Consider the following 12,150-nt stretch of genomic DNA (forward strand, 5'->3'; position numbering starts at 1 on the left):
ATGAAGGTTAAGCCAATTCTAGGTACTAAAAGTCAAGATTAAAAGTTGTGCAAATGAGTGGAGACACTGAGAAGCCAGTGAGAGTGCTCTCTAAGAACTCAAAACATTCGAGAGTTTAAAAAAATATTGAAAATTGTCGATTTGGCAGAGGGGCATGTGATTTGAAATCATTAGTTCGAAAGGAGGTATTTATATGAAGGTTCAGCCAATTCCACGTACTAAAAGTCAAGATTGAAAGTAATACCCAAGAAGCCAACAAATCAGAGATTCATTTAAAAACTATTTCAATGGCATTGGTACTGTTCCATGGCTAGATAGACAACTGGGATTTGGAAATATTTAATATTCAAAATTGACTGAAGTGATGAGACGGCTGTTTATATTTTTAACATTTAAAATATAGGATGGCCGAGAAAAGAAATTATAACAAAATGCAATTTTGACATGACGAAGAGCAACAAATTATCGATTTTGTGAAAGAAAATCCGTCATTGTTCAACCCGAAAGACCCGAATTACAAAAAAAAAATTAATCAAAGCACGACGATAATCACAGCTGGGCAACACAGCAACTTCATTATGGTTGTCACTGTTTATGTCGGGTGACGCAAATTTGTACCATTTTTGATTTAGGCGATCGAAATTTGTGCCATTTTTTTATTTCGCTGGCAACCGCACCATGCTACGGTTAACGTTGCTTGTCATCGACGCGCTTTGCAATTAATAAATCAGTTTTTTTTTAACCTTGTGACATACCCTATGTTCTCTTCAACTAAAAATTGTATATTTTTCGTTGAAGGAAACGATTGTTTAAAAAAATGATTATTATAAAAGAAGCAAAGGGAAAAGGTTAGGAACCGGAGGTGCATCAACCAGCAAAATTTCTATAAACAAAGCAATGTCCTTTTTTAATGAAATAGTTACCGTAAACTCAAGGTGTGATAAAAATAATCAAAATTTGTTACATTAAATGAAAAATTTGATTTATTTTACCGTAGTACGACCACAAACATTGATTCATTTGAAAGTATGGACGAAAATTCATTATCTCAATCAACATAAAGGGACACATAAAGATAATCTATTTCACTTGTCAGGTTGTTTCCGTGGATTTTCACAAACCATTGAGAAAGACGCACATGAGAAGGAATGTTAAAGACGTTGGTATGAGTGTTACATTTGTAACAGGGATGAAAAGAGGAAAAAAAAGTTTGTTACTATTTCAAAGAGTAAAATGGGAAATCATATGAGAATGCACACTGGAGAGAAACCATATCGATGTGAGCACTGTCTCAAGAGGTTCAACGATAAAGGCAATCTAAATATTCATGTGAGAATACATATCACATCAATGTGTTTATTGTGAAAGCAAATTTAATCATAAGAGTAACTTTAAAAGACATATGCGAAGCCTTCATACAAAATGACCTTAAGTGCATTGCTGTAATAACTAGCAATGGTTAATGCTATCTGTTTTTAAAAAAGCAGCCAAACATACCTGAAGAAAAATGTTAATATTTATAAAGTAAAATTATTAAAAAATCAAATTATTCGTTTCTAATTTTAAGAAAATGTATATTCTACAGAGATAATATCGGTTAAGCTAAGAAAAATTAATTGCATGTGTGAAATTAGTATTTTACCAAATGAAATTACATAAAACTGTAGTATTCTATTTCCAATCATAAGTATCGAATGAAATAAATTAGGGAAGAACAATCTTCAATGCAACGTTTCTTTATTCTCGTGCCATTTTAGCTGAAACTCCAACAAAATTAACTGAAAAAAAGATTCATTCGAATATAAGCTGATTCTGAGTTTTGCACATTATGCTGAAATACATATTATTGTAAGCACATTTAGTCCATGCACGAACCCATTTATAGTGGATTTCATGATAACGTGATTCATCCAAATTCACAGGTTGTGAATACATTTTTCGTGAAGTTTTATTTCACTCCACGCATATTACCTCTTGGCACTGTACAATATGGATATTCTGAAATTCTCAATCCAAATGAAATTATTCGTTTTACCAGTCAATTTGATGGTGAATATGATTCAGTTTATTTTACATATTTGGTCTGAAAGTTGTACACTTGTTTACATCTATTGACTTATTTAGTTACATTGAATCATTCAATAAACCTTCTATGCTCCATTCAAATGTTTGATTTAGGAACAATTCTATTTTATATACATGTTTACGATGTTTAAATTTTCGATAATTTTGCATATTTTCTACCATTATAGATCCTTTACTTGCCTACAAATCCGCATTTAAAATTATAAAAAAAGTATTTTAATTGTTTAAATCAGTCTATGTATTTCAGATAGATATCCATCCGAGATATTTTAGAATATCTGGATATTCAACGCAACTGCACAGCGCCAGAGCTGTGTGCGTCGCAAATAGAATCTACGGTATGTCGCGACGTATATGTGTATCAAGTGCCGCACGTACACAGTCACACTGTGTCTGTATTTTACGTGTAGCGACATACCGTAGATTCTACGTGCGATACACACAGCTCTGGCTCTGTGCAGCTGCGTTAAATATCCAGATATTCTAAAATATCTCGGATGGATATCTATCTGAAATACATAGACTGGTTTAAATAGATACATTTTTCTCTTTTTTTCCTACTTCAATTGTAGAGACGATCTTGCAAGTTTTTTACTTAAAGAGTAAATTAAAATTGAATCGCTTCATTATCTTTTTGTGATGAAGAATCAGAGCATATACTAGGCATAGATATATATCCTGGATATTTTGTCAGTATCCGATATTCATTGGAGTCAGACTTTGAAATAGAGTAAAAACAATAGAAGTTATTGTTATATTGATTGTAGTAATGTAAATGGTTTTATACTTAGACCTATAACAATCACTTCTATTGTTTTCACTCCATTATAATGTCTGGCTGCGATAAATATCGGATACTCACAAAATATCCCGGATATATATCTATGCTCAGTATATGCTCTGAGAAGAATAGACTTGAACCATGGTGAAAAATGATGCATATTAGGTATAGGTATAGGCCATTTTTCTTCATGATAGTCGTCATAGTAAAAAAATTCGAATCTTGTAGTGAGGGAGATATTCTGATTTTAAACTGAAGATCTAAACAATATTACTTAAAATTTGACTAGACATTATTTTTTTTTCTTTTCTTTTGATAATTTCAGTCAAAATAAATGGGATAGAATTCAAATTGCCAAAATTTAATGACAATTCTATTTTCACTTCAATGAAATGGATTTGAAATGCGTAAAGAGCACAATAATAAATAGCATTAATATGGTAATAGTCAGTCAACATTGCAAATTGAATATTTTGAAGTCTTTTTTAAGTTGTGAATAAAAGTCATCAATCAACTTATATGTTTCACCATCAGGTATACCAAATATTTGTCTACAACATCTTTCGTTTAGAGAAAAATGTTTATATTTTCTATCAGGTATAATAAGATAATTGTTAATTAATCAAAATCCCTATTTTCTATGTAGGATTATGACTTTACTTCAAACTCGTTTAAGAGCCTTACTTAAACAAATGTGTATCAAATGTGAGCTTCTATTTGTTTAGTCAATTTAATTTAATTTAAGTTACACAAACACCTCGTTATTGTCACCATTGATGACTGACATTTTTCAAAACCAATTAAATTTAAAATCAACGCACTATTTGTGGTTATGGATTATAATTTCATTATCTACATCATTACACCACTACATTGTAAGTACTCTGAAATTAGTTCAGAAAAGGTCTATTATTACATTGTACGCTCGTTTGTTCATTTGTTGTTTGGTATTCATGCTATGAGACTGATATGATTAATATGTGTGTGTTTTTTATTTCAAATCGAATTAATTCAGAGGCTGTCTTTATACCAACTGCTGTTATATGAAATGGAAAGTAAAGTTTTAAATAAATGAAACAAAAACAAAACAAACAGAGGCAAAATCATTCTGGTTTATAAAAGAAATGTAAATCCCAAATATCCCATGAAATTTGGCTTTCTTTTCTTTATATTTTTAGTGGATATGGATGAAGTGGAAATGTTTCGAAGAATAATTCAATAATAAAAGAATCTTCTTCAATTTTGTTTCCCCTCGCTTCCCCACGAATACCTCCAAAACATATACAAATGTATAGGTCAGAGTGTACACCATCTATAATATCTACTTTTTATCAAGTTTTTATGCTGAGAATGTTATTTTTAAAAAAGTGTCTATGCTTTTGAAATTGTGTCATGGCTTTAATTTAATGTTGGCCCTCATATATGATGAGTATGAATCATTGCTGTTCGCTACTGGGTCAAAACTGAAAAAAAAATCTTTTTGTATACATTCAATAATCGGGTTAACTCTGTTATTGACTCAAATAAATGTACGCATTCGAGTTGAAAGTTTCAACTCAGCAAACATATGTATTAGGTACTGATGAGTAATTTACTATGAGCAATAAAATATAATATTAAATATTACAGTTTGTTGTCTGTTTTGTTTGTTTGTAAACATATTTTAAGGATGCACCAAATAGTAGCAAAAACAATGGTAAAAGTTGAGCCTTTGTCGAATGTACAAGTTTGTATATGCGTTTATGAAATAGATCTACTTAAAAATGATATTAAATCAATAATTATGGTATAGAATTTACAAGCTCTGCTGATAGAAAATGCCAAATTCTATTAATATTTCATTAACATGCTGTAAATAAATATGTATGATAGTTTTAAATGCTACTAAATACACAATAAAAGTGTATATTTGTATAATTTAATTCAGGTCTGGTATGGCTGGTGTATATTTAAATTATTGTACAAATTTATGTATATTTGTACGATTAATATGTATGTATTGTATGGTCGTTGACTATTTAAATCAATTCGGTAGAGATATATTTATCATTTACCGTTTGAAAGCATGCTATTTGGCAAATGAAAAGATGTTTTCTTTTTGTAATGGAAATATATTGAGTGCCAAAATGTAATGATATGCTACAAATCAAGTTAGAGTGTTTTTGTGGTGTAGCTATGTCTAAAAAGTTTTGATCAAAGCCACTTTTACACCGTGAATGTGTACCTTATGCAATACGATTGGTACGTAATTTTGATTAATTAACCTTTCATCAAAATTCATATTTACATTTTGCTAATAATCAACATTTTCAATGAGTAAATTCAAATGTTTATTTGCTTTGGTTTACATGAAGAACATTGAACAAGGATATTCAATATGTGCGATTTTGTTTGCATACTCACATACACACGCACACAAACATACCATTGAACATTTTTTATTGTTAATTAAATCTCATATCCGTTTAGATTTTTATCAAAGCAAAAAACTTTAATGCTAACCCCTTTTTTGGCTTATATTTGACACAAACATTTTACACATAATCATTTATAATCTACAGCGGGGAGCATAGACATCTGACATAAATGATCTAAAGCGCAAACAAAGACAAATTTCTGCTTTGATGTTAAATACCAAAATGTAGAAAAGGATTTGTTGTAATTCAAAACGGCGTCAACCACACGATGATGTAATTAACTCACAAATTGCACGGGGGACAGCTTAAGCTTTTTGTCGGAGGCTCATTCGCATCTTGCACGTTAAATCTTGCGTCGTCCGTCGAATCGGTTTTTCGATTTTTCAATTTCCTAGAAAGCGAATCAAACAAACAGAATGTTTTTATATAGATAAGAACCAAAAATAAACCCCAAAACTGATGACTTTGACATATTCGCAATGCCGGAAAGGAAGTGTATGTTATGAATAATGTTAACATAAGATTTATGTACTACACTGATTAATAATTTCGAACAAATAATAAGTTTATGTGGACTTGTAGATGTTATTTCGTATATTTTGGGTATTACCTGGCAACAGCTAAGAACGCCAAATCCACATTGAGGCCTGTGGCTGCCGAGGTCTCCATAAATGTTACATTATATTCTCTTGCCAATCGTTCGCCATCTTCACGTTTAACTTGCCGATCTGGACAATCGGATTTGTTTCCTACAAACATTAAATAAAGATAACATATTTGTATAAGTGCCGAAAATCCCAAACAAAAATTCCGTCTTTAAAATGCTATGGATCAAATACTGGTACGCCAGGTAAGCAAAGGTAACTCTCGAACGATGCGTCAGCTTTTTGATTCCATATCAATTTGAACACGCATTATTTGGACTCTTCAATCAATCATTAGACATCTACTGCAGAATATAACTTACCTAGTAACAAAATGACAACATCATCTTGAGCATATTCATGAATCTCAACCAACCATGCACGTATATTATCAAAGCTTGTTTTATTTGTTACATCATAGAGTAAAAGCAACGCTGTAGATATAATGAAGATGAAATATTTAAGAAAAGAAAGAAAATACACTTATGTTCTTTAAAACAAAAAGTTAATTATGTTTTTCTTGAAAATTGAATTCCAATTTCATTATTTTTTATGTATTTAATGTGTACGAAAATTCCACATAAATCGGTTTGAAATCATTACAAAAACATACCGAAATGTTTCGCTTCAGCAAATTTTGTTTTAAAAACAAACTTACCATGAGCATCTCTGTAATATGCGTGCGTTACACTTCGAAACCTCTCTTGCCCAGCTTTTTTTTTTCAAATTGCAAAAGGGACAAAAAACGAAAATTAATTCACCGAACAACGACATTACTTCGAAGAAGAAGAAATGAAAAAAACTCACCAGTATCCCAAATCTATCGTAAGTTAATGCGTGCGAAGGAAAAACATAAAATTTTAACTAATTATTCCAATTAGAAACAATAACAATAAATGTAATGAATACCTGTAGCTTTACCCGAGTGTTGTCCAGCTGCACAATTTTCGTCTGGAATGAAAATGAAAGGGTAAAAGCTTTAAAATGTGCTTGACTCAACAATTATGTCAACAACACCACATTTCGTAAAGACACACCACCAGCAGAATCGGTTGGCTGAGCACATGTACATTTGTAAGATAAGCACCAATTGAAAGGCTTTCGATGAACGCATTTGTTTTTACGATGAATATTTGCTAAGTATGAACAAAACCTATGTAATCCAGTTTGGTTTTTAATACACGTCCTTTTTTGCTTTGTTTACTTGCATCAGACTTTAGCATTTACTTTACCACCCAAACAATGTAAAATAAATACCGTATTCCATTCAATACTTGGATAAAACCACTTAAAGTGAATTGCTTTCACATTTTCTATTTGATCCGTTTTAGACGATGTCAATTTGAAAGAAGAATAAGTTACGTTCCACTTTCATCCAAAAGATATTTATGGATCTTATACATTGTGTCTGTTGTGCAGAATTTCAATGTGAATAGAAGTCTAGATAGAAGACTTACTAGAGGCATTTTCACAAAATGTGACAAAGGGCCAGTGGCCACTGTGCAAATAGAAAATTTGTCGTTTTTTGGTAGACAAGATTACAATTGTGGTTTTGTAATGGGTTTTGTATTCGTCAAATGGATCATTTACTCAATCAACCACTTAATTTATGTGCGAAAATGTGCATTCGTATGGCATTCAAGCAATATTCTCCACCGAAATTATGTAAGGAAGAATGTTAAATGGCATGTCGGATATGTCTTCTATTTATGAAACGAGGCTTTTTTTTTATTCCACAATATACCACAATCAATGTCATATTTCTTAATAAAATTGTGTACTTGACTGAGCTATTTATTTTTAAAAAATTCAAAAAATATCCTGTTTACCGACAAAATAAATTTAATACGTATTTTCCCTTCAGTGAGTATATTGTACTTTGAAGGACTATGTTGTTATGATGTTCTAATTATTAAGTAGACTGGAAAATGTGCACTAATAATGTGACTTGATAAAAATGAGCTATGTCCGTTTGGAGAACACACGGGGGATAATATGAGTAAACAATACCCTTGACTAAAAAGAGAAATAAATACACATTGAAAAGCATGCTCATGAAAGACAATGACAAAATAAATATTTTGTAAAACAGTTCATTTTTAAAAGTCACATGAATGCTTTTTGTTTTGTTTTTTTTTTCATTCATTTTCAATCTTTTTTCAAGCATAAAGAAGTATTGAGTTAATTTCAATTTGAACATTTCAAAAAGTTACTGTCAAATCAAAACCAATGAATATTAAAACTATTTCAGTCTCACCCTAAAATCAATTCCGACCGTTGAAATAAAGCTGCCCGATACAAAAGTTCCATCGCGAAATCGAACAAGCAAGCAGGTTTTTCCAACACCACTGTCTCCAAGTAGCATAACCTGTTGAATACGACGAAAAGCGTTCGTGTGTTTGTTTCTTTTTTCCCTTTTTTCATTTTCGCAGTTCACTAGACAATCAACCACTTTACGACATATTGATTTTTTTGCACTTCAAAATGTGTTTTCAATCATAACTTTGTTTGCAGTGAACAAAAAAACATATACAATTTGCTCATACAATGTTTTAATGTCCATTGAACATTTAGACGTGTTTTGGTTGAAACCACATTTTATCAGTCATAAAAAATCAGTGTCCAGCATTTTCTTTCATATTTCTCTGGTTGTGTTTATGTGATGGCCATATATATTTTTTTTATTATTTATTATCAATTTGCAAAATATATTTAAAATTCTGTCGCAGTTGTTACAAAATTCTTCAATTTTTCAAAAGTGATATGAGAAAATATACGAAATAAATCATACGCGTCTGCGTTATACCATATTTACTTTAAAAAATGAACATTTTAATCTTATTAAGGATTTTTCATAGATTGAATGATTTTTGCGTCAAATGATGTTATTCTGCCATTGGAAGATACGCGCTTTGAAAATTAATCACAAAAATATTTACGTTTCACGAATATACGCCGACCACAAGGTACACAACCAGAGAGAGCTTGCTTAATTTTATCATATCGGTTACAATGCGCACCTTGCCAACAAAGTCGAAGGCATCGGTTTGATGTCGTTGTCTGCCCGCTTTAGATATAAATTGTTTGCTGTTGCTGGTTCCTGATGTTGAAACATTATTGCTAAGTCCACTCCAGTTAACCATATCATCTGAAGTGTCTGCATCACTATCAATGCCACCGTCACGGTATGAAGTGTGTCCACTGACTGATGTTAACAATGACGATTCGATATTTTGTGCTTTTGCCTGATAGTGACATTGTTGTTGTGTTTGTTGTCGGAATTTCTGAATTTCAAAAATTTCATCATTCGTAATTAGCAAATAATTCCGAAATCTTTTTTAGAAGAGCAATCACAATTGTTAAGTTGCTATGAATTTGCTCACAAACGCATTGCTGAAAGCATACAATTTTTTTGTCAACGTAGTGAAAACTTCATTGATTTCGTAGCAACTTAACGTTGAATAGCGGCCGATAGTACGAATGCATTCAATACATTATCGTTGAGTTTTGCTCATAGTGAGCGCTTCTCAATTGTATGTTTCAATGTTCGTTTCTAAAATTACCTGTTGTTGCATTAGAATCGACTGTTTTTCACCTTCACATAATTTATTTAATTTTTCCAGTGTATCGAATGGCACCTCGCCTGGGCACACATTTTGCCACGTCGGCTTCACAAGAGACTCTCGCCGATAATTTTGTAGTTGTGGCGAATTCGGTTGTGAACGATATGATTGGGCATTTTGTGTGCTCTGATTGCAATTTGTGTGGTTCGCATTAAATGCTGAGTTATTCATTTTATTTGTGTCAGTCTTTTCTTTCAATATGGAAGTACATAAGTAAATGTTCCGGAGATTGATGATATTTTATGCGGCACGAATGTTGTCAAAATTTTAATCCAAATTGAATGTGAAGCAGACTCATTATAAAATTAGTAGACATCAATATATGGTAGTTTGTTTTTCATGGAACATATTGCAACTGAATAATAATATTTGAAGCAAACTTTTATGTTATATTTCACTATGGCAATCAATTCTGAAAATATACGATGAATTGTTAATCTTGTCAAAGTTTTCGTTAAGTTTATGTTATGTATAAAACTTTTATCAGAACACGCTACATTACTCGAAAATTTAAATTTGTTCCGTTTGATACCAATTTCTATGCGAGAGTTCATCACAAAACAAATGCTCAAAACATGTTGCATGTGGCACATATATAAAAGAAAATAAATGATTTCACAAAAAGTATTGAAAACTTTATAGCTTGAACAAATTCTCGTTTTATATAGTATACGATTTTGCTAGGTGATTCAGACTCTGAATTTCAGAGGTCATCAAAATGAAAAGTGAATTTTGATTTTTTTCTCTCTGTATTTTAATGAACCAATTTTATATGATCAAATCAGTGACATATTCAAGGCTCTTGCTTTTGAGCAATCCACTGGAAAAATGGTGTAATTGAAGGTGTTGAGTAACAGTAAATCTAGACTGGACACATTTAATCATGGACCATTTGATTCTTTCATTGTAACTTAATAAGGCTGGTCAAGTTCGTGTAATTTCGAATGAAATTTATCACTTCATATTTGACGTGCTATTCACATTTTTTTTCTCCATATGCATGGCAAATTGAACAAATGAACGATTTAACACGCATTGCTCCAGTCGCATTTTTTAGTATTCAAATCACTGTAGCAATTTGGAACCACTTGAAAACTTTTCATATTTTTTTTACACGAACATAATTTTAAAAGATAATGAGATGTACCGTTTTGGCAAGACATTTTTATTTTTTTATAAATAAAATATACCGAGATTTTCATGCATTTATGTTCGTATTTATCTTTTCAGAGCAAAACAGGAGATTTTTGAGAGAAAAACACGACAACGTGATTCAGAGAACAAGACAATCAAAATTAATTCGAAAGAAACCCGACTGGAACCAGAATCAGAATGATTTACTTTTTATGTGTATCTCCATGGAGTACATTTATTTGAGACAATCTTCGCAGCAGAATGCGTCCCTATTTTGAAAACGCTAACGCTTAAAAATAGTATTCAAACTGTCGAAATCTGATGATAAGAGCCTTTGATAGAACATTCGCGTTCCAAATATAATGTGAACCAGAATTTTATCCTATAGATTTTGCGATGGAAACGAAAGCAGCAGAGTTCTATTTGGAAAATGTCTTCGAATAGAGGGTATATAAACATCCTCTCGATAATCCTAAAAAATTGCTTTTATCCCTCTGGTCGTATTTTTAGTTGTTTCGCAGACTCAATTGAAAATAACAGGAATAAACTCCAAAAGAAATATATACACTACAAATGCAACTTTTGTTATTTTCTCTTTTATTCTGAGGTTCTATGTATTTTTTGTTTGCGCGGTAAGAACTCGAACAATGGCAACAAAAAAATCAACATCAATGAGCGTAAGATACACAGCCACCAATGAATGCACATTTCTTCACGACCCTGAGTTGTCATCAAAACATTTTTCTCGTCAAATATATAAATAAAAAAAATAATAATACAGTTTGCATGGCAGCGTGCAAATTTAAAACACTAGAGATGATTTTTATTTGATAAAAGCACTTTCTGCGAATTTTAATCACTTATTTATGAAATTATTTGTCAAAAAAATCACGTTTTAATTAAAATGCTTTGCCGTTGTATAAATTAGAAATGCATGTCTTTGATGTTTTCTCAAGGAGACCAAAATCATTTACTCGTTTTATTCAATAATCGGTTTTCAAACTGGTGAGAGTGCTTCGAAAAATGCGAACTGATTTTGTATTTCCATCCAATTTGTCCAACAGGTGAATGAATACTGAAGCAGCTACGTTCAGAAAGCAAGTCGATAGACTCTAGCTCAGTCGAAACAGGGCACATTTTCCATTCTTCGCAGCTATAAAATTGCGTATGTGTGTACATTGCGTGCTTTATTGTTTTCTTAGTATCGGCTTTAGATTCTTCTTCAATCAGTTTTAAATATTGATGTGAATACCTATTCAAAATTTGGTACACAGCACAGATTTGTTCATGAGAACAACGGTTATTTTGGCCCCTTTTATTCAAAAACATTTAGCACATTTTAACGAAAACCAATAGATTAGCTGCGTACGTAGGTTGCTCCATAATTTTTTTTAAAATGGTACTTATAGTGTTGCCCGATGTAAACCATTGTCATATTCGTAAAGTTTGATGTTTTGGTATGTATT

At 31.5% G+C, this 12,150-nt stretch overlaps 1 protein-coding gene across 2 annotated transcripts; it reads right to left on the reverse strand.

The window, feature by feature from the left end:
• Window positions 1–2,544: 2,544 nt before the first annotated feature.
• LOC116350660 (ras-related protein Rab-37) lies at window positions 2,545–11,746 on the reverse strand. Of its 2 annotated transcripts, none has more exons than XM_031782529.1 (10): window positions 11,659–11,746; window positions 9,491–9,962; window positions 8,948–9,211; window positions 8,185–8,295; window positions 6,837–6,878; window positions 6,735–6,747; window positions 6,586–6,639; window positions 6,251–6,361; window positions 5,894–6,032; window positions 2,545–5,674 (listed from the first exon to the last, which is right to left on the reverse strand). In XM_031782529.1, the coding sequence occupies exons 2-10, from the start codon at window positions 9,719–9,721 to the stop codon at window positions 5,566–5,568; spliced, it is 1,074 nt and encodes a 357-aa protein (XP_031638389.1). In that variant the 5' UTR covers window positions 9,722–9,962; window positions 11,659–11,746; the 3' UTR covers window positions 2,545–5,565. The 2 variants fall into 2 exon arrangements, with proteins under 2 accessions (XP_031638389.1, XP_031638390.1); XM_031782530.1 differs by lacking the exon at window positions 11,659–11,746 and adding an exon at window positions 11,464–11,597.
• Window positions 11,747–12,150: the final 404 nt, after the last annotated feature.

The sequence above is a fragment of the Contarinia nasturtii genome, unplaced genomic scaffold (genome assembly GCF_009176525.2).
Source record: "Contarinia nasturtii isolate CC-2019 unplaced genomic scaffold, AAFC_CNas_1.1 Cnas_scaffold_4311, whole genome shotgun sequence".
Taxonomy (NCBI): Eukaryota; Metazoa; Arthropoda; class Insecta; order Diptera; family Cecidomyiidae; genus Contarinia; species Contarinia nasturtii.

Excerpts from the sequence above, each read along its gene's own strand:
- LOC116350660 (XM_031782529.1), bottom strand. The coding sequence starts at position 9,721 with ATGAATAACTCAGCATTTAATGCGAACCACACAAATTGCAATCAGAGC. Across the intron at positions 6,033-6,250 it reads TGTTGTCATTTTGTTACTAG|GAAACAAATCCGATTGTCCA; the intron begins GTAAGTTATATT and ends TAATGTTTGTAG. Across the intron at positions 5,675-5,893 it reads GCGTTCTTAGCTGTTGCCAG|GAAATTGAAAAATCGAAAAA; the intron begins GTAATACCCAAA and ends TTCGCTTTCTAG.